At 36.2% G+C, this 22,365-nt stretch overlaps 1 protein-coding gene across 1 annotated transcript in view; it reads left to right on the plus strand.

Moving 5' to 3' along the window:
• LOC127872058 (uncharacterized) overlaps positions 1-13,104 on the plus strand; it is a 59,597-nt gene extending 46,493 nt beyond the window's left edge. Inside the window, exons 4-8 of the mRNA XM_052415393.1 lie at positions 1,769-1,945; positions 4,081-4,124; positions 5,979-6,105; positions 7,155-7,264; positions 12,867-13,104. Coding sequence (XP_052271353.1) covers positions 1,769-1,945; positions 4,081-4,124; positions 5,979-6,105; positions 7,155-7,264; positions 12,867-13,104 — 696 coding nt within the window. The remainder of the gene's footprint in view (positions 1-1,768; positions 1,946-4,080; positions 4,125-5,978; positions 6,106-7,154; positions 7,265-12,866) is intronic.
• Positions 13,105-22,365: the final 9,261 nt, after the last annotated feature.

Genomic DNA, 22,365 nt, shown 5'->3' on the forward strand with positions numbered 1-22,365 from the left:
ACGAAATTAATTTGTTAGAGTATAATTCATTGTGATAAAAGGACAAATTGCTGCTGTTGAGCAATTTTTCATGTTATCACAATGATATTGTCGTCTGCAACAAACTCATAAAATCAAGTTACTGTTTGGTAAAGCATTACTAAAACAGAGATGTATAATGATAGTATACGTCTCTGATATATTATAATGATAGTATACGTCTCTGATATATTATAATGATAGTATACGTCTCTGATATATAATAATGATAGTATACGTCTCTGATATATAATAATGATATAATACGTCTCTGATATATAATAATGATAGTATACGTCTCTGATATATAATAATGATAGTATACGTCTCTAATATATAATATTGATATTATACGTCTCTGATATATAATAATGATAGTATACGTCTCTGATATATAATAATGATAGTATACGTCTCTGATGTATAATAATGATAGTATACGTCTCTGATATATAATAATGATAGTATACGTCTCTGATATATAATAATGATAGTATACGTCTCTGATATATAATAATAATAGTATACGTCTCTGATATATAATAATGATAGTATACGTCTCTGATATATAATAATGATAGTATACGTCTCTGATTGATTTTAACTTGACGTTTTACTCATTGGTACCTGTGACGATGTTGCAGCATACAAGTTTAAATTTATTATATCAAATTTGCAGATTTAATATAAATTATCAAATAGCAGATTTGCATATATTGCATAATTATTACTTCAACTCTTTGGAGCCTCTAGACAAATTTTTGCGTCTTGTGAGTATATGCAAATTGATTTAAAATCATCTGTAAATATTGTTACACGGATAAATGAGTTGAAAGAATTGTGAGAAAATAAGAATTTGCTCACCTGAACAATGTATCCGTTTGTCACAAAGCTTTCATTCATCGTCATGTGTACACAGGATTTGTATTAGGAAAAATAATCCAAGATAAATAGCGTCATTAAAGTGAGTCTGTACAGTACCTCCAAATATAAATCAGGGAAGGCTTTAATTATAATGAGCTGGGCATTGCAAAACTAGTAAAATACTAGTACTTTTGGCGCGATATAAAACCACTGTATGGCTTTATGAGTATACAGTTCAACCAATGCGTACCTGACGAACATTTTCAGCTGTCGACTTTGAGTTAAATTATTGAAATAAGGATTGCATTTTCATCTGCTGTTTCACTTTTCAGTAGTCCTTAAAAACAATCTGACGTAAGGGGAAATTTCTCCTTTTGTCACAGTGTTTTTAAATGCAAAAAGCAAAAGTTCCTTCTGCAGGGGTCAAAGAGAAAACCGTGGTAGAGCGCCGGCCTCTTGAACCGATGCTCCCGAGTTCAAGTCCCATTAGCAGCGGAGTGAAAATATCGGAACTGACCCACAAATCGGCGCTAGTACTGGTGTAATTACCAGGAACTAACCCACAGATCGGCGCTAGTACTGGTGTAATTACCAGGAACTAACCCAAAAATCGGCGCTAGTACTGGTGTAATTACCAGGAACTAACCCACAGATCGGCGCTAGTACTGGTGTAATTACCAGGAACTAACCCAAAAATCGGCGCTAGTACTGGTGTAATTACCAGGAACTAACCCACAAATCGGCGCTAGTACTGGTGTTATTACCAGGAAGCTAACATCGTGCTTGAATTCTATAAGCTTCAAGTTTCCCTTACAATCGATGTAAAATAAAGATGTTTAAATTAAAGAGTTTTAGTTTAAATATTCAGCTTGGGCATCTTCTAAAGACTGTGGTGAACAATGCGAAAGATTTCGATCCCAAGGCCTCTCTTTTTATCGGTAACAAGTGGGAGTTTGTACCAAATGCGGACAAAGAAGACGTAAAAGCGGACATTTTCGCAAAACTCCAGAAACTCTACCCTGGCATTCAACCGAGTCAGATCCACTACATGTCTGTTACTAAGGTTAGTGAGTCAGTTACTATACTATACTATGAATAATGGCTCTAAGTTTGTTTGATTGTTTGGCGTTTTACGCCGTTTTCAATATTTTTTAGCTTATGTCATGGCCCTGTGTCCGTTGTCCGTGCGTCTGTTGCACAACTACTTTTTTTTTAAAGAAAAACTTTAAATTATTCTTCTCAAAAACCGCTTACCGGATGTTACCGATATTTGGCAGGAATTACATTTGGGTAGCCCTCTTTCAGATTCATTGAAGAAGTTTTGAAAGCACTAAAAATCTCGGCCGCTGTGGGAGGGGCTTATTTCCGTTACATGGCATACAGAGTAACTTTTTAAAATCTTCTTCTAAAAAATCGCTCCTCCGATTTCATTGATATTTTGCAGGAATTATATTTTGGTAGACCACTAACAAATTCTTTGAGCAAAGTTATATCGGACAAAAAACATTGCCGCTGTGGACTGGGCTTATTCTCGTTATATGGCATAAAGTGTATCTTTAAAAATCTTCTTCTCAAAAATTACTAATTGGATTTCTTTGATATTTGGTAGGAATTATATTTGGGTAGATTTCTTTCAGATTCTTGTATGACATTTTAACCAAAAAAAAAACCATGGCCGCTGTGTGCGGGAATTATTTCTGTTATACGGCATATTGTGTAACTTCAAAAAAAAAAAATCGGTGATCAGAACAAAGGAGGTATAACTGTTTGTAGTTCTCTCATCAGAATTTCTAGGACCATTTTGTACAAATAGTAAACCGGCGCAAAACTTTTTAAAGTTCTTTAACATACACAAGGTTACCACTATGAGGACGGCTCTTACCAGTTTGTAATCCATCTCCTCTAAACACCTGATAGCCTTTGACAGTGGAGCGATAAGGGGCCATGATGGCCCTCTTGTTCCATAATACCATAGCTTAAGTTCACTCATCCATGATGATCGCATTCCAGTACGAGGCTAGTGCAATATGCTTCGTCCACGGACACCCTACCATGACCTGCAAACGCAGGAAGTAGAAATTAAACCGTTAAGTGAGAGTCTGGCAAAGTAATCTCGGCTAGAAGTCTGTTAGCGCCATATATTCACAGACAGGGGTCTAGACATTTCCCACATTCAATGGTTTGATATATACCAAATTCACGCCGAATCGCAATTACGACACTGTAAAGTTAAGAAAATGTCTGCGGGAGGAATTCCATACTAACCCATTAACTCATTACCAAACAATAACGAGATTATACCAGTTTGTTGCAGACGATTCTATAAATCATTGTGATAAAAGGAGAAATTGCTTATCTTTAGTTATTTCTCCTTTTATCTCAATAATGTCCATTTTATCTACTTCTATCTTCAAAATATGTAGCAAACTAAACTGTCGTATTCAAACTCTTTGAATTTGGAAGAGTCCAAAATGTGTAGATTTGTTAAGGCTGAACTTAGGTCGCAAACACATTTATTTCAACCAAGCTACGGCCCTGATACCCTCAACTAAAGTGCTGATTAACTACATAATTTCTCTTTCACCGTTTAAAATCCTATGACAAGAGAAATTGTTCATCTGAGGATTGCCCTTCATTTTTATAATTGAACGGAAATTTGGTTCTTTTTATCAAGCTGCTTTTAAATCGTAACCGTTCAACTTCAAACATCGAGATGATTAATGTATCGTATAGATAATCGCTTATAGAACCTTTTACTTTTATTAGTAATATATACTGCATAATGTATCATTTTAAAAATGAAATCAGTGTGACAAAAGAAGAAAATGCTCATCAGCTGCTAAAATGGTCCGTTGGAAGAAAATTTTTCGAGAAAAGAAGCGTATTACAAGAATTTATTGACATAATATGTTTTTGTTCTACAAAACCCTCTCGGAACACTCCCGACTGACTTGCGGAAGCTCGATGGTTCTACCCAGATACGTGATCTAGTCCTGACGGGTAGTTCAGTGGTTCTACCCAGGTACGTGATCTAGTCCTGACGGGTAGTTCAGTGGTTCTTCCCAGGTACGTGATCTAGTCCTGACGGGTAGTTCAGTGGTTCTTCCCAGATACGTGATCTAGTCCTGACGGGTAGTTCAGTGGTTCTACCCAGATACCTGATCTAGTCCTGACGGGTAGTTCAGTGGTTCTACCCAGATACCTGATCTAGTCCTGACGGGTAGTTCAGTGGTTCTACCCAGGTACGTGATCTAGTCCTGACGGGTAGTTCAGTGGTTCTACCCAGATACCTGATCTAGTCCTGACGGGTAGTTCATTGGTTCTACCCAGATACCTGATCTAGTCCTGACGGGTAGTTCAGTGGTTCTACCTAGATACCTGATCTAGTCCTGACGGGTTGTTCAGTGGTTCTACCCAGATACCTGATCTAGTCCTGACGGGTAGTTCAGTGGTTCTACCCAGATACCTGATCTAGTCCTGACGGGTAGTTCAGTGGTTCTACCCAGATACCTGATCTAGTCCTGACGGGTAGTTCAGTGGTTCTACCCAAATACCTGATCTAGTCCTGACGGGTAGTTCAGTGGTTCTACCCAGATACCTGGTCTAGTCCTGACGGGTAGTTCAGGCTCTGTCTTCATCACCCATGAGCTGGGCATGGCAATATAGGGGTCTAGCTAAGGGGGCGTGAAAGGGTATTTACATGTCAATATTTCCCTTATTTATTTTTGTAATCATATGTTGTTAGCCCTCATTAGAAGAGTAAGAAAGTTTACTGTGGAAAAACGCCTCTTATCTAGAGCTATGCCAATATAACAGAAATAATATAGATGCGATGTACAAACCCTATACAGACAATCAAAAAACAAATAAACACGTGTTTTACCTTTACCAGGCCATGGCTATTAGTATGACCCACAACGCGAGAATACAAGAACACACTGAGCTATTATCAAAGATAGAAGAGTTAGTTCCTGTTTGCCTTCGTCAAGGACTGTCTTCCAATTACTGGTAAGCTTACTTATCTAATTACAATTGTTTCGACAGTTAGATTGAAGACAAAAGCATAAGTGGCTAGAGTATTGGGTCCGAGGCTATTAAACATTTGCTATTGTCTTTAATCTTACTGTTTCCCTAACACATAAGTGGCTAGAGTACTGGTTCCGAGGCTATCAAACATTTTTCATACTCAATTCAACAAAAATATGAAATGAATTCTGCTCATAATTGCTAAAATGCCAATAATTGTGGGCAAATAAACAGGATGAGTTACAATAGCTGATGAGTTAAACATGAAGATATCATTGAGTGTTGCCATTTCAATATATTTCATGCTTAACTCAAATGAGCATGAAAACAGTTGTATAACCTCTGGAAAATAAGCTTTTATTACCACAAATACTAACATTCAATCGCTGCTTTTCTTGAATTGTTTTTCTTCACACAGACCATATAAGCAGATGAAATCATTATGACCAAAGAAGTGATTGCTCAGTTAAGCAATGTTATGTTTTGGCACAAGGTTTTTAACCATTTATAGAATTATTATGCAGTTTATTTGCAGTGAAAATATGAGTCTTGTAAGTGCGTATATTAGGTACTCTATCACAGACATACATCTATATGGTGCGGTGTTTTTGGCTCATGTGCTGGACTATCAAACCTAAGGTCCGTGAATCGAATCAGAGTCACTTTTCAGTGTTTCCCACCAAACTAAAGGTGCACTGGTAAGAACCTTGAAGGTAACCTGTGTATTGGTGCTATACACAGAGGAGAAATAAAGAACTAAGGCGTCTATTAAAAAGAGCTTAGGTATCGCACTTGGATTCAAATCTATCTGAAACTATCTCCGACTTTTTACTTGTACAATGTATAAAGTAATTACCAAAATTCTGATTATCACTTTACCAAGCGACACATCTTGGACTGTCTTAAATTGAAAGAGGTTGCGACGACAATTACAATTGTCGAAGAATGTGAAGACATTTATTTTGTATGGTAGAAATTATTGTGGGAAAAGGATAAATTTCCCACAACTATTTCTAGAGTAGTCTGCAATAAACTGGTAAAATCTCGTTTTTGTTCGTTCTCGTTTTTAGGTGGCTCTCCTCATTTTTGCAAAGATGTGAATACCTGTTGAGAGTGTTCTGCAATAACTCGGCCCAAGATCACGGACAACTTGAGCAGCAGAGGAGCAGCTTGAAAGAAAGAGTTCAGCTTTTGAGGGTAGGTTTAACACTTTACCAAACGACACTTTTTGGAACGCCCGAAATTGAAAGAGGTTGCAGACGACAATTACAGTTGTAATGCGAAATGAAGAAATGGCTCTGGTAGGGTATTGCTCATTTGAGGAATTTCTCCTTTTCCCGCAAATATTTATAGAGTCGTCCGCAGTAAAATCTCGTTGTCGTTTGGAAACTGGTTAACTCTTTCCGTGTTTTACAAAATCTGCAAAAGATAATACGAAATTCAAAGAACCTACAGTGTTGTAATTTTTGTGAAAGTGGAAAATAATGAGACACATAAATTTTACTCAGGGCTTTTTATATCAATTTCATATAACAAAACAGCTTTACATGATGGTTTAGCTTCTTTTGGTGTGAATGTTTCAAAGCATTCTGCTGATTCTTTTAAACAAGAAAGAGGAAAGAACGGAAACTAAATGAAGTATGCACTAGTAACACTTTGGTGCATAAGTAACTTATTAGTGCACAAATAACTCTTTAATGCACAAATAACTCTTTGGTGCATAAATAACTATTTAGTGCACAAATAACTCTTTAGTGCACAAACAACTTGTTGATTTACAAGTAACTTTCTGGTACCCGAAGACGCATATTTTGCGTGTTGTAGTAGACGGCATTTGAAAACCATGTGACAAAATGAGAAATTGCTCATAATGAGCTATTCTTATTTGTGTCACTCTGTTTTCAGGGGCTTATAATGTATAAAACAGCAGATATAATTTGCTATCTGCAATTAAATAGAAATAATTTAAAGGCGGTTGCTGAAAGTTGTAAAAGGAACAAGTGAGGATAACTCAAGCATTAACTTTCTTAATATTGATAAAACCCTTTGTCGTAGGTACTCATTAGGCTTATCCAACATAGCATTTAGTGAAGTATAATAGATTTATTAAGAAAAATCCCCTGTTATTTCGCCTGAACCAACCCCTGAAAAGAAGTATAACCGAGCTATTTACTCAAAAGATCCAGTTGCCTTCCCCTTCTCGTTTCTAGGCTACTGACTAACATATTATGTTTTTGTTATTTCAGAAAAATTCTGATGAGTGCACTAAAAAATTGCGAGAGAAAGTGGAATATGATATTTATAAAATCACAGAGAAAGTAAAGGCTTATATGAAATCAAAAGCATTTCTTGACAGGTATGCATTAACTCTTTACCATACAGGTATGCATTAACTCTTGACCATACAGGTATGCATTAATTCTTTACCATACAGGTATGCATTAACTCTTGACCATACAGGTATGCATTAATTCTTTACCATACAGTTATGCATTAACTCTTTACCATACAGGTATGCATTAACTCTTTACCATACAGGTATGCATTAACTCTTTACCATACGACAACTTTTGGACTCTCCCACATTGAAAAAGGTTGCAAATGACAATAAACAGAGTAGATTATGATGACATTGATTTGATAGGGTATAAATCATTGTGGATTTAGGAGAAATTGCTCATATTGAGCAATTTCTCCTATTCGGACAATTACTTCTAGATTAGACTGCAACAAAACCGTAAAATATCGTTTCTGTTATGTAAATGGTTAACCCTTTCCCTTATACAAACTCGTTACTGTTATGTAAATGGTTAACATTTCCCTGATACAAACTCGTTACTGTTATGTAAATGGTTAACCCTTTCCCTGATACAAACTCGTTACTGTTATGTAAATGGTTAACATTTCCCTGATACAAACTCGTTACTGTTATGTAAATGGTTAACCTTTTCCCTGATACAAACTCGTTACTGTTATGTAAATGGTTAACATTTCCCTGATACAAACTCGTTACTGTTATGTAAATGGTTAACATTTCCCTGATACAAACTGGTTACTGTTATGTAAATGGTTAATCTTTTCCCTGATACAAACTCGTTACTGTTATGTAAATGGTTAACATTTCTCTGATACAAACTCGTTACTGTTATGTAAATGTCTTTTCCCTGATACAAACTCGTTACTGTTATGTAAATGGTTAATCTTTTCCCTGATACAAACTCGTTACTGTTATGTAAATGGTTAACCTTTTCCCTAATACAAACTCGTTACTGTTATGTAAATGGTTAACCTTTTCCCTGATACAAACTCGTTACTGTTATGTAAATGGTTAACATTTCCCTGATACAAACTCGTTACTGTTATGTGAATGGTTAACCTTTTCCCTGATACAAACTCGTTACTGTTATGTAAATGGTTAACCTTTTCCCTGATACAAACTCGTTACTGTTATGTAAATGGTTAACATTTCCCTGATACAAACTCGTTACTGTTATGTAAATGGTTAACATTTCCCTGATACAAACTCGTTACTGTTATGTAAATGGTTAATCTTTTCCCTGATACAAACTCGTTACTGTTATGTAAATGGTTAACATTTCCCTGATACAAACTCGTTACTGTTATGTAAATGGTTAATCTTTTCCCTGATACAAACTCGTTACTGTTATGTAAATGGTTAATCTTTTCCCTGATACAAACTCGTTACTGTTATGTAAATGGTTAACCTTTTCCCTGATACAAACTCGTTACTGTTATGTAAATGGTTAACATTTTCCCTGATACAAACTCGTTACTGTTATGTAAATGGTTAACATTTCCCTTATACAAACTCGTTACTGTTATGTAAATGGTTAACATTTCCCTGATACAAACTCGTTACTGTTATGTAAATGGTTAACCTTTTCCCTGATACAAACTCGTTACTGTTATGTAAATGGTTAACATTTCCCTGATACAAACTCGTTACTGTTATGTAAATGGTTAACCCTTTCCCTGATACAAACTCGTTACTGTTATGTAAATGGTTAATCTTTTCCCTGATACAAACTCGTTACTGTTATGTAAATGGTTAACATTTCCCTGATACAAACTCGTTACTGTTATGTAAATGGTTAACCTTTTCCCTGATACAAATATGTTCTGAAACCCTTGGAGCAGACGATATTTTTAACTTATTTATTTTACATGGATTGTAACGGAAGCTTGATCCTTATATAAATTACTCTCGATTTCTGCTTTTTGGGAACACTATTTTAAAACATTGAGATATTGAAAAACTTGCTCTTTACCGAGCAATTCATCCTTTTGTCTCCACGTTTTCAATTTCAATTACATGTACTTAGAACGCACACTCTTGCATAGAGACTACAGCACTTTTGCTTTTTTAATTTTCACGTTGGTTTGAAAGTCTGGGAATGGTTTTAATCCTGTATAACTCGTTATAAAATACACTTCACTTTTTTTGTAAACAAACATTTCATAAAGCGCATAGTTAACTCAATCACAGAGACCATACATTAACTATCAGAAGTCGATATAGTTCACTCAATCATAGAGACCATAAATTTACTTTCAGAAGTCAATATAGTTCACTCAACCACAGAGATTATACATTTACCTTCAGAAGTCGATATAGTTCACTCCATCATAGAGACCATACATTTACTTTCAGAAGTCCATTTAGTTTACTCAACCATAGTTCACTCAACCACAGAGACTATACATTTAATTTCAGAAGTTGATTTCAACACAAGAGCTATAAGAATGTTTTCTGTGACAACATTGGAAATTATCATGGGGAAATGATAAAGTACTCAAATTAAGGAATTGAAAGGAATTACTCCTTATGATTTATCTCCTGCAGAAAGCAATTTCTACAGCTTTTATTGTCGTCTGCAACCTCTTTGAATTCACGACAGTCCAAAATCTTTCATCTGGTAAAGGCTTAAGGTTCTGCTATTTTAAGCTCCGGGTAAGCATTTGAAGAACCTAAATGTCCGGCCTTTAGATGTCACAACTTGTGTCAAATCTTCATGAAGCTTGGTCAGAATGATTGTCTTGATAAAATCTCGGACGAGTTCAAAAATGGATCATGTGGGTTAAAAAATTAGGTCACTAGGTCAAATTGTGAACACTCTAGAGGTCACATTTTCTTACCCAATGTTCATGAAACTTGGTTAAAATGACTCAGACGAGTTTGAAAGTGGGTCACATGGGGTCAAAAACTAGGTAACTAGGTTAAATATTTGGAAAACATTTTGAACACTCAAGAGGTCACATTGTTTTGCGCAATTATCATGAACATTGGTTACAATGATTACGGACGACTTCAAAAGGTTGTCACGTGAAAATCTTGTGTAAACTCTACATGCCAACTTTTCAGTCCAATCATTATGAAAATAAGTAATAACCTTGGGAATCCTCGACTAATTCCGGCAGAGCCAATCATTCCTCGGGTGTACCTGGTCAATGGACATGGGCTGTTTTAGCCTCAAATCACAGGTGGCCGTATCATAGAGGACCCCCCCCCCCAAAAAAAAAAAAAAAAAAAAAAAAAAAAAAAAAATCACTATATTAAATACTATACATGGTAAATAGCCTGCTCTATCCCTATGTAAGAAACTTTGTGGAACACTAACTCTTTCCGATTTTGCCATAGAAACAGATATAAACAGAGTCTGAACATAAAATCGCTTAACACACGGCTCAATAATAGAAAGAGGTATGAGAACTTACCGTTTGCAATATTTAAATAAATTTGAAAGAGTATTAAGACGCGATTTTATCCGATCTTTGGCGGATACTTTGATTTTATAAAATATTGTTTTCCTCTACACACGCGATCTGATTGGACGGAGAAGGTACTCCGTCCAATCAGATCGCGTGTGTAGAGGAAAACAATATTTTATAAAATCAAAGTATCCGCCAAAGATCGGATAAAATCGCGTCTTAAGACTCTTTCAAATTTATTTAAATATTGCAAACGGTAAGTTCTAATACCTATTTCTATTAACGAGCCGTGTGCTAAGCGATCTTATGTTAAGACTCTGTTTATATCTGTCTATATGGCAAAACCGGCGAGAGTTAGTGTTCCACAAAGTTTCTTACATAGGGATAGAGCAGGCTATTTACCTTGTATAGTATTTAAGTATAGTAATATTTTTTTTTTTTTTTTGGGGGGGGGGGGTTCCTCTATGATACGGCCACCTATGCCTCAAATATTCGCCGGAACAAAGGATAGGCCAAGAAGTAGTTCAAAGTAGCAGTTCGGTTGCTTACGTCATACTGGTTTTCGGCGGATCATTGCCGAGCCTCCCGATTGTTTCACACGGGAGACGCCGTAGAGCGAGTTCAGCTGACTTAAAAGGGTAAACTAAAGTGACGTAAGGATCTAAAAATAAATCAACTCTCGGAGCTGTTCAGCAAAACGAAAAGAGTTAAACAAAGTGTTAGCAAACATGGCGGACATGTGGAATTATTTCGCTGTAATTATGTTTAAAATGTTGGAGAGTGATTCGGAAGATATACATTGGTTAAGAGAAGTTAAAGAACAGTCAAAAATACTCCCAACTACTCCCAGACTACCCTTGATGATGATCATACCTATACATTTTCATTTTATTTTTATTATAGTGTAGGAAAACTAGTCCGAACACAATTTACCCCAAAACAACCATTAAAGAGCCATAATTCGGCCAAAAATCATTCAAACGGAACATTAAATTGATAACCATAACTAATCTTACTACTTTCTCTTGCATATTATCTATTTAAACAATATTAACTATACTCTATAACGCGAAAAAACGAAAAATTCTACACATTCTTCGCATACAACTGACAGTTGACTTCCTCCTGTCGCAATTTTGGAACGCTTACCTACTACATCAACCCTGCCTCGCATGTGGGTCGAACTCTAGTGAGGTCAAAGGTCATGTGACGTCAAAAGGGTTGAAACTCTTTACGATCTGCTGTAACTCTAGTTGATCGAGTTTACCCTAGTAAGTCAGCTGAACTCGCTCAATGTTGATTTGATCAGATAATCATCAAAATGGGGTCGTCCAATTTGGTAGCCTACTACATGCATCCGAGCACGATTTGCAAAATTCGACGAGGTGTTCCGAATGAACCTTGTGCTTGATGAAATCTCTGAATATGGGTCTTATCGGGTCAAAACTCGGTCACTGGGTCAAGTCTTATAAAAAATGTGTGTGCAATCCAGAGGCTACATTTTCAGCTATATCATTTTGAAGCTTGGTTAGAATGTTAGTCTTAATGACATCTTGGACAAGTTCGAAAATGGGCCATTCTTTTCAAAAAGGTCAAAAAGTCCCATCTAATGAAAACCTTATGAGTGCTCTAAAGTGTATATTTTCAGCCCAATCATCATGAAACTTGATTAGAATGTAAATATTTATTAAATCTTAACAAGTTCTAAAATGGGTAACCTCTTGTCAAAAAGTAGGACACTAGGTTAAAACCGTGTGTACGTTCCAGTTATCCAATCAGAACGTATTTCAAAGAAATAAAACATTCATATGATAACGTAGGTGAGTGATACAAGGCAATCATGGCCCTCTTGTATTCATTATGAGCCATTAGAAGCAGTATGACAATGGCTCGCTAATAGCAATTTCTGCTTTTGACCAAATAATGGTTAATGCCGTCTGCGTAAAGACGTGAAAAAACGTCTGCAGGAACCAAAGAGTTAACTCTTTACAAAACGACACATTTTGGAATGTCACAAATTCAAAGATGTCTCAACTTCATGGAGGTTGAAGAAGAAAATAAAATTGTAATGGAATATTTAGACAATGCTTAAGAAGATTGAGAAATTGCTCCTTTTGAGCAATTTCTTCTTTTATCGCAATGATTCCTAAATTTGTCTACAACAAACTCATAAAATCCCGTTATTGTTTGGTAAAGGGTTTAAGAATTCAACGTTGTTGTATTTACAGTATATGTTACTGGAAAGATCCTAATGAATGCCCGAAGGTACACCGGAAGTGGAAGACGTCGGCATATGAGGCGAGCGTGAAAATCTCGTCGAGAACAACCGAGGTCCTCGATTACTGGGAGAAAACCAACAATGTCCTGAAAGCGATCGAAAACGAGATCATCGAAGTGTTCTCGAAGGAACTCGGGTTAATGGAGGATCAACTGCAGATTTTAGAAGGTATCTATGGTTACGTGTAAACGCATTACCGAAAAATAACGAGATTCTACGGGTTTGTTGCAAACGACTCTAGAAATAATTAAGGGTAAATGAGAAATCGCTCTAGATGAGAAATTTCTCATTTTCCCACAAGTGTTTCTTATTCTAACATAGCAATTTATTTGTATTTTATTAAGATTTTAACTGTCGTCTACAACCATTTCTAATTAGGGACAATCCCAAATGTGTCGTTTGGTAAAGAGTTTACTCGTTGATTACTTATAATAAATTGCAGCAGACGACTTTGAATCAATTTGATGAAATTACATATAGCGTTAAGATTAGCTGTTTTATGAATCATTCGATCTTGAAATGCTTATGACAAAAGGTTAACATTGCTCATTATATAACAATGTTTCATATGCGTCTGCTATAAGAATAAAATATGCATCAGCAGGGCCCAAAGAGTTAACTCATTGGTACCTATGACAATTTGAAGCAGATGACATGACACCAATTTAAAATACCCAATCCCTCTTTTACAAAATTTGCAGCAGACGACTTTGAAGGAACCTGAACAAACTTAGCGAAAACTATTCGAATAGGTGTTCACTGGGATCGACAATCAACATTCAAGTCGACATTCGATTTTCTAGAGTGATTCAACTGTCGAGCTCAGCGATCAACATCCAAGTCGACATTTGATTTCTGTATAGCGATTCGAATGTCGAGCTCAGCGATCAACATTCAAGTCGACATTCGATTTTTATAGTGCATTGAATGTCGAGATCGACAATTAACATTCAAGTCGAAATTCGACTTTCTAGAGTTATTCGAGTATCGAGTTCGACAATCAACACTCAAGTCGACATTTGATTTTCTAGAGTGATTCGAATGTCGAGCTCGACAATCAACATCGAGTCGACATTCGATTTTTTGGAGTGATTTAAATGTCGGGCTCGACAATTTTGCTCCCGGACCTATCGGGTGCACATCGCTTGAATGCATCGAGAGAATGCGACGCGGGCTGTTAAGATAGGTCGGGGAGAAGAGTGTTCGACTCAGAATGGAAAGCGCAAGGTCCGAGGAATCGTTCCTACGGTATCATCGGATCGGCCCGCGTCGCATTCTGTCGATGCATCCGAGCGATGTGCACCCGCCAGGTCCGGAAGAAGATTATCGAGCTCGACAATCACTCCAATCTAAAGCATCGAATGTCGTCTTGAATGTTGATTGTAGAGCTCGACATTCGAATCACTCTAAAAATCGAATGTCGACTTGGATGTTAATTGCTGAGCTCGACAATCGAATTGATCTAGAAAATCAAATGTCGACGTGAGTGTTTATTGTCGTGCTAGATACTCGAATAACTCTACAAAGTCGAATTTCGACTTGAATGTTTATTGTCGAGCTCGACTCGAATCACTCTATACATCGAATGTCGACTTGGATGTTGATTGCTGAGCTCGACAACGGATCGCTCAAGAAAATCGAATGTCGACTTGATTGTTGATTGTCGAGCTCAACATTCGAATCACTCTAAAAGTCGAATGTCGAGTTGAACAATAGGTACGGAAGAAAAGTGTTCGACTCCGAAGGGGATGCATAAGGTCCGAGGAATCGTTCCGCAGGTACCATCGGAACGGCCCGAGTCATATTCTTTCGAAGCATCCGAGCGATGTGCACCCGAAAGGCCCGTGAGGAAAGTGTTCGACTCCGATGGGAATGCGTAAGGTCCGAGGAATCTTTCCACCGGTACCATCGGAACGGTCCGCGTCGCATTCTCTCGATGAATCCGAGCGACGGCACCCGACAGATCCGGGAGAAGATTGTCGAGCTCGACATTCGCATCACTCTAAAAAATCGAATGTCGTCTTGAATGTTGATCGTCGAGCTCGACATTCGAATAAATCTGGAAAGTCGAATTTCGACTTGAATGTTGATTGTCGAGCTCGACATTTGAATCCATCTCAAAATCGAATGTCGACTTAAATGTAGATTGTCAATCCCAGTGCCAACAATCACACACATGTTCAGTTATATGTTCTGTTATGAAATTGAGGTTGAAAACATTGACACGAAAGGAGAATTTGCAATTATGATACAATTCTCTTTCTATCTAAATGTTTTCAAGTGTCTGCTGCTAGAAAGGCGTAAGAAGAGATTTCTTTTAAGGAAAAGCTTGATGTGCAGATAGTAGATTAGATCTGCTGTTTTATACATTATCAATCTTTGCAAGACTGGCAGCCATTTTTTTTAATTATAATTGAATTCAAAATGGCAGGCTGTCAGTCTTATCTGACTGACTGCAATATTAATGTGACAATGTGCTACCAGGGGTTATACATCACATTAATCCATCACCAAACAATAACGAGATATTACAGTTTATACATCACATTAATCCATCACCAAACAATAACGAGATATTACGGGTTATACATCACATTAACCCAGCAACAAACAATAACGAGATATTACGGGTTATTCATCACATTAACCCATCACCAAACAATAACGAGATATTACGGATTATTCATCTCATTAAACCCTCACCAAACTATGACGAGATATTACGGGTTATACATCACATTAACCCAGCAACAAACAATAACGAGATATTACGGGTTATTCATCACATTAACCCATCATCAAACACAAACGAGATATTACGGGTTATTCATCACATTAACCCATCACCAAACAATAACGAGATATAACGGGTTATACATCACATTAACCCATCACGTTACATTTATATGGTATATATCATTAGCCTTTAAAAAACCTTGAGACAAAAGGATAAATAGCATTTTTTTCTTTTATGACAATGTTTTAAAATATTGTCTGCCTCGAAATGAAAAAGAGTTAATTTAATTATGTGTTTCTTCAGATAATCCATCTACCATATCCAGAGCTCTACATAATGGAGGTATTTTCACTGCTAACTTTCCTATTTATGTTCAAAAGCTATTGTAAATTTTTCATTAGAAGCGTCCAGATGATACGTTTCTCATAAGAACCAACAAGATAGGGTAAGGGGAATAATAATCTAACCACTGCTACTAAAATATCTGGCTACTTCCGCTAATCTAGACTCCTGATATAATTTTTGAGATATTAATAATAGCCGTGTGAAAAAAAACCCAGCAGATTTAAATTTAAATTGTATCTGGTATATTATCGATGTTATAAAGGTTTGTCTACTGAAAATTGTAACAAGTACGGATGAGTGATTGACAACTTGTCTGAGAACAATAGGATATTGAAGTCGTTTGTTGATGATACAAAACAAACTTACACGTATTGTGAATCAACAAACTATTGTCTCACGACCCCTTTTTATTACACGAGACAAAGTCGGCAAGTGATCTTTGAACTTAAAAAAAAAAAAATAACGACTAATTCTGAACGGCCCAAATTGAAAGAGGTTGAGGACAACACATAACATTCTTATAGAATATGAACAAAGAAATGAATTGGTAGGGTATAAATCAATACGATAAACTAAGAAAATGCTCATCTTGAGCAATTAATCTTTTTATCAGTATGATTTCTAGAGCCGTCTGCAACGATCTCGTGAGCTCTCGTTATTTGTTTGGTGTTGGGTTAAACTAGGGTATCGGCTATAACCTTAACCAATCAATCCCTTGTATGACGACTTTAAAGGATAATGTGAGAACATGACTAATTGCTCGTTACCCTACCATTTCAGAATAATACCCATTAACTTTATGGCAAGTATTTTTTTGTCTGCAAATTATTTCAATTGTTGAAAGTTATATTAACCTTCGTTTTGTAATGGGTTCATTCACTCCGATATATTCCCCTATCCTGTTTGGTGTTTCAAGTTGAAGAACCTATCAATGGCTGAATGTCTGTTTTAATTTTGGACAGTCCACAATGTGTCGTTTGGTAAATAGTTATATGAAGGTTTATTTAGTAGACGTGGGTATCCGGCGGTGATTCGACCAATACAATTTGTGTTTTTCGTACCAATTACAAATTGTAGCAGATAACTTTAAATCACTTCATTCAAGACCAGTTTCATTAAATTGCAGATTTCATTTTAGATAAGATGTTGTATCAATCATCTGACAATGTAACCATTCTGACCTAAGAAAAATTGCTCGTGATGAGACATTTTTTCTTTTTATCAGGAAAGGTTTTTAATGTGGTCTGATGCATGACGCAAAAATGAGTCTGCAGGGACCAAATTATTAAACTAGCGTAGTGTTTCAGTAGCAATACTATTAGTTAGTTAATTATACGTGTTTATAGAGACAACGATGTAATCAAGAAACTCCTTAATCGAAAAAAATCAAATTAAGAAAAGTAAAAGATACATGAATCATGTTCTGTGACAAACAATAATCTGTAATAAACAATGTCTTGTTCACAGAAAATTCGTACGTTCACATAAAATCAATTCAAATATGACACATTTCTACAATTCGCATATCAATGATTACTTTATGAACACCGGTATTTTGTGTATCATAAGTTCAAGTTATTGTATTATTTCGGAAACATTCGAAGGTCAATTTGTTTGCATAGGGGTTTACATGGCGTCAACAATTGTTCAGTTTATATTGCGAGGTGCGGCTTAATTATGATAGTGAAATACCCCATTGAGTTATCTGCCCATTAGGGCTCGAACAAGTATCGACGTTCCGTAAATCAGCCGAGAGACTTCCCCCCATGAAATTCCGAAACGGTCCAGCCGCGTGTAGATCTCATGTGGAGGTTGGCTTTGTGATTTGAAGGCCAGGGGTGACTAGCATAAAACGTTCTCAATTCTGAGACTCTCCCAAGCTTGAGACTCTCTCAGATTTGCTTGAGGCTCTCTCAGCTGAGAAATTTCACAGGATTGAGAAAATTGGCTTGCATAAAACTTTCTCAAACCAGTTTGAGAGGCGTCTCAGCTGAGACTCTCTCAGGCTTATTTGAGACTCAAACAAATTATTTATTTCAAGCACATACGCATACAAGTTAAATCCCTTTATAAAACTGTGGCGCACCTTGTCGTTGTTTATAAACAAATCGTGTGTGTTTTTCCCGCGGTAATCAAACTCGGTATCTAGACGTATCCAAAAATCGTAGAAAGATAGCGATTCGACATCCTACCGTATCGACTACATTAATGTTGATTGTATTTTGCATGCCATTTCCTATTTTGCTGTTGGACTCGACTTTTGGTTTGTTTTGCTGTTCAAAAAGAAAGTGCAAGTGAACGAAGCGGTAAACGAATGAAAGTAGGAGTATCTGACGAACTGGAAAGATATGAAAAACGTAAAGAAGGAGCAGTCTTCCAGTTGAACAGAGCTGGAAAAATCCTCTCTGATTATGATACTAGTGCATAATGAGGATGGGCCTTGCTACCTATCAATGCTTAGTTCTAGTTTTGATGGGAACAAAATAACAGTCAATACTTGCGCTCAATTTTGGAGTGAAATCTCCAAAAGCATTGCTCGTAAGTATTTTTTCTAAGCGTTCATGTTTCGAAACCTTTTTATAGAGTCTGTCTGTGTGTGTTTCATATAAAGGGAATAAATCAAAATATTCTCAGAATTTTCATACTGATAATAAAAACCACTTGTCTTCTTGTTGGATACTGTTATGTCATACTGTTGTTTAGGAACGTTTTTAATCCGAGAGGAAAGTGCACCCGATATGAAGTTTGAACCCAGGATCGCTTTTACACTAGAACAACGCTCTGAAGAGTTACCTGGATGGCTGGTTTTTTTCCCCACACACCACAATCCTCTCCCATCGAACCTTTTTTGGAATGACCCATATGCCTGGGTGACTGGTTTTTGATACACATCCCCCACACATACTTCAATATTGTTTATGACCTTCAAAACAGATAGTGTTTATTTCTTACTCTGTAATATAATCAGAATCAGTTCAGAGGATGAATATTTTAATCTTGGGAAATTAAAGTTTTTTTTAATTTATTGAAAAAAGCAAAAATAATCATACTTTTTAGCTTTGATGCAGATGGACCAGTGTTTACATACACACCCTTTATTGTGTTGTAATGGCTGCTCTTCTTTCTCACTTATCTGTTCAAATTATCGTTTGCTGAGGGTCGGCTGGCCCTTCTAAGGAAGGCATATGTAAAAATATCTGGAATCACTTAACCAAACTTCTTCAGAAAAGTGACACAATTTATCCATTTCTATTACTTCTATATGTAAATATTTGGCCATTTTGATCTTAGTTTAACCCATTACCAAACAATAACGAGATTTTAAGAGTTTGTTGCAGACATTTTCAGAAATTATTGTGGGAAAAGGAAAAATTGCAAAAAATAGCAATTTCTCCTTTTCCCACAACTTATTCCTTAAATTTGGGAATTGAAGGAAAATACATTTTACTAAATTGGTAATTATAACTAAATTGGTAATTATAACTACAAACAATGAGATAACTTTGAAAAATGTACTTATTTTAATTCCATCCATATTACTATACAGTTTTTAGTTTCAGCAATACTTCTGTGACATACAACATGTTTTCTTATCAACAACAAATTTGCAGCAGATAACTTTAAATCAGTGTTGTAAAAGTGTATGTACACTTTTTTCCAATTACCATCAAAGATTAACATTCAGATGTAATTGTTAATGCTTTAGCAGAACAGATTTGAATGTGTCTGACGACAATCAGTCTATATTTTCAGGAAAATTGCAATGGTATTATTAAATTGGGTAGAAACATTGTTACAAAGAGAGATACTGCTTGTAACAAGCAATTTCTTCATTTTGTGACAAAGGTTTCTTAGGTCCATGTATTATGCTATAGAATTGTTACTGTGATTATGGAGTAAAGAGTTATAAGACAGCTACACAGCTGGTTTGCGGCAATATGATTGATATGTATCAAAATACAAACAATAAGATAGCAATCATTAAATGTTCTTTTTACTACATGTAGTACATGTAGAAAAAGAGCTAGACCTTTCTGAAAAGACGCTAAGTTATATACATGTACCAGTAATAGAAGTTGATATTTACAATATGGAAATAAACTTGAAAACTTTGATGCAAAATTAGATTATGCTCATGAGCAAATTCTCATTTTGTCTCAACGTTTTCAATGTCGTCTGCTAGAAAGAGGTTTTTACTAGGAAAGTATTATTTGTAATGGTCATTTTCTGACAGAAGTACCAGTAAGTCTTTTAAATGGTTTGTATATGACCCAAAATAGACTATCTACACAACCTGACAAGTAACCTTTACAAAGCTGAACCTAATTTCAAGTAGTAATTAAGATCTCTACAATAACAGCTAAAGTATGTATTTAATATTGTCACATCAGTGCAATAGAATGGTAAGTGCTTTTTAAATTTACAGCGCAAACCTTACTTTTGCAGTCATGTGACAATATATAAATATACAAATTTATCATTTTATCAAAATTAGAAATTGCTCGTCGTGAGCAATTTCACCATTTGTCATGTTAATTGTAAATGTCTGTAAGCTAGGCATAATAATTTGTGTGCTGAGCAGGGATATATACATTATCAAATCAGTAATTAACAACAATAGAAATGGTTACCTCATAATATAATATAGATGAAATATTTCCCTAATACAAATGCCTTCTAATGCTGTCACAGCAGGCACCATTTGAAAACAAAGTGCCAATTGGTGAATTTGCTCATGATGAGCAGATACATAATTTGACTCCATGATTTCAAATTAAATGGATAAAATGTCAAGTTTTTCATTTGGTATTTTACCTTTTTAATTTTGAAGGATTTCTTTACCCTACCTAAGCAATTTCTTTAAATTCTATTACAATGTTTTTATGTAGGGCTGTCACGATTCACCGGTATACCGGTATATCGCGGTGCATGTATTGAAAAAAATCGCACCGCGGTACAGCGTTGCGCACCGGTTTTTTAATATTATATGAGCACAGATATAAATACATAACATAATTATTTTGATATAGATATCGTTTTGAAAACTGTAGAAGTGATTCAAACGGGCTTAATAAATAATCCGTTAATATCCAGGTCAAGCAAGCGCTTCCACTTGTAGATGTTTTACTTTCACGTTTAAAATACGGCGATGTATGGGTCCAAACCTTTTTGGAATTTGGGACCGATTTCCTTTGCAAATAAGTTCATAATTATCAAAAAGATGTTTATTCTATTTCTTATTTTCTTTCTTTAGTATATCGATCGTTCAAAGCATGGCACTTCCGAATCATGTTATCTTAAGATTCTGAATAAGTCGAGGAAAAGTCAGAACGCTACGGATTTTCAATACTGGGCCCGCTGACTCCGCATTTAAAACATGTCCTTTAAGCGTTCGATTTACACAGATCGTAGTCACATCTATTGTAAACAACATGGCGGACATAAAAGACGCGAATAACAATAACAATGAGTTTAAAATTGTAAAAAACAAGAAAGCAAAAAGTGACATTTGGAAACATTTTGGCCTGAAACTCAATACAAAGATAAATCAATTAGTTGATAATGTTGCCGTCTGTAGCCACTGCAATCTGGACGTTAAAATGAGTGGTGGAGGTACCTCAAATCTGAGAACCCACATCGATCGCCGTCATCCGAATCTCAGCAGGGCTACTAAATCCAGTACGTCAAAGGCAACAGATGAAGAGGATGAGACAAAACATGTGGTTAAAAAGCAAAAAACCCTTGATGGTATGTTTGGTTCTAAATATCCCTTTAATTCCGACAGAGCCATGTGCATCACTAGATCTATTGGCAAATATATAATTGATGACATACGACCAGTATCTGTTGTCGAAGGAACAGGGTTCAAAAAGATGATTATGACTTTGGATCCTCGGTACACAATCCCAGGTCGAACATACTTTTCCCAAACATTGATTCCAAATATGTATCAAGAGACAGCAGTCCGAGTTAAGTCTAGTCTCTCCAATGCCAAGACAGTTGCATTAACCACAGATGGATGGACCAGCCGAGCTCATATGTCATATATCACCGTCACATCTGCCCACATTACACCAGAGTGGAAACTTGAGAACTTTGTTCTTCAAACACGCAGTATGCCAGAGAGCCACACTGGTCTAAACATTGCAAATGTTGTGAGAGATGCCATATCAGAGTGGTGCATCACTACCCCCAACCCCCCACTAGTTTCTGACAATGCAGCAAATATGACAGTTGCGGCTAGGGAACTTGGCAGCCAACCACACATTGGTTGCTTCGCTCATACACTCAATCTTGGTGCGCAGAAAGCCCTGAAGATTACTTCCGTTTCAAGGATACTAGGGCGTGTTCGGAAACTTGTCGGGTA

This window comes from Dreissena polymorpha, chromosome 3 (genome assembly GCF_020536995.1).
Source record: "Dreissena polymorpha isolate Duluth1 chromosome 3, UMN_Dpol_1.0, whole genome shotgun sequence".
NCBI lineage: Eukaryota > Metazoa > Mollusca > Bivalvia > Myida > Dreissenidae > Dreissena > Dreissena polymorpha.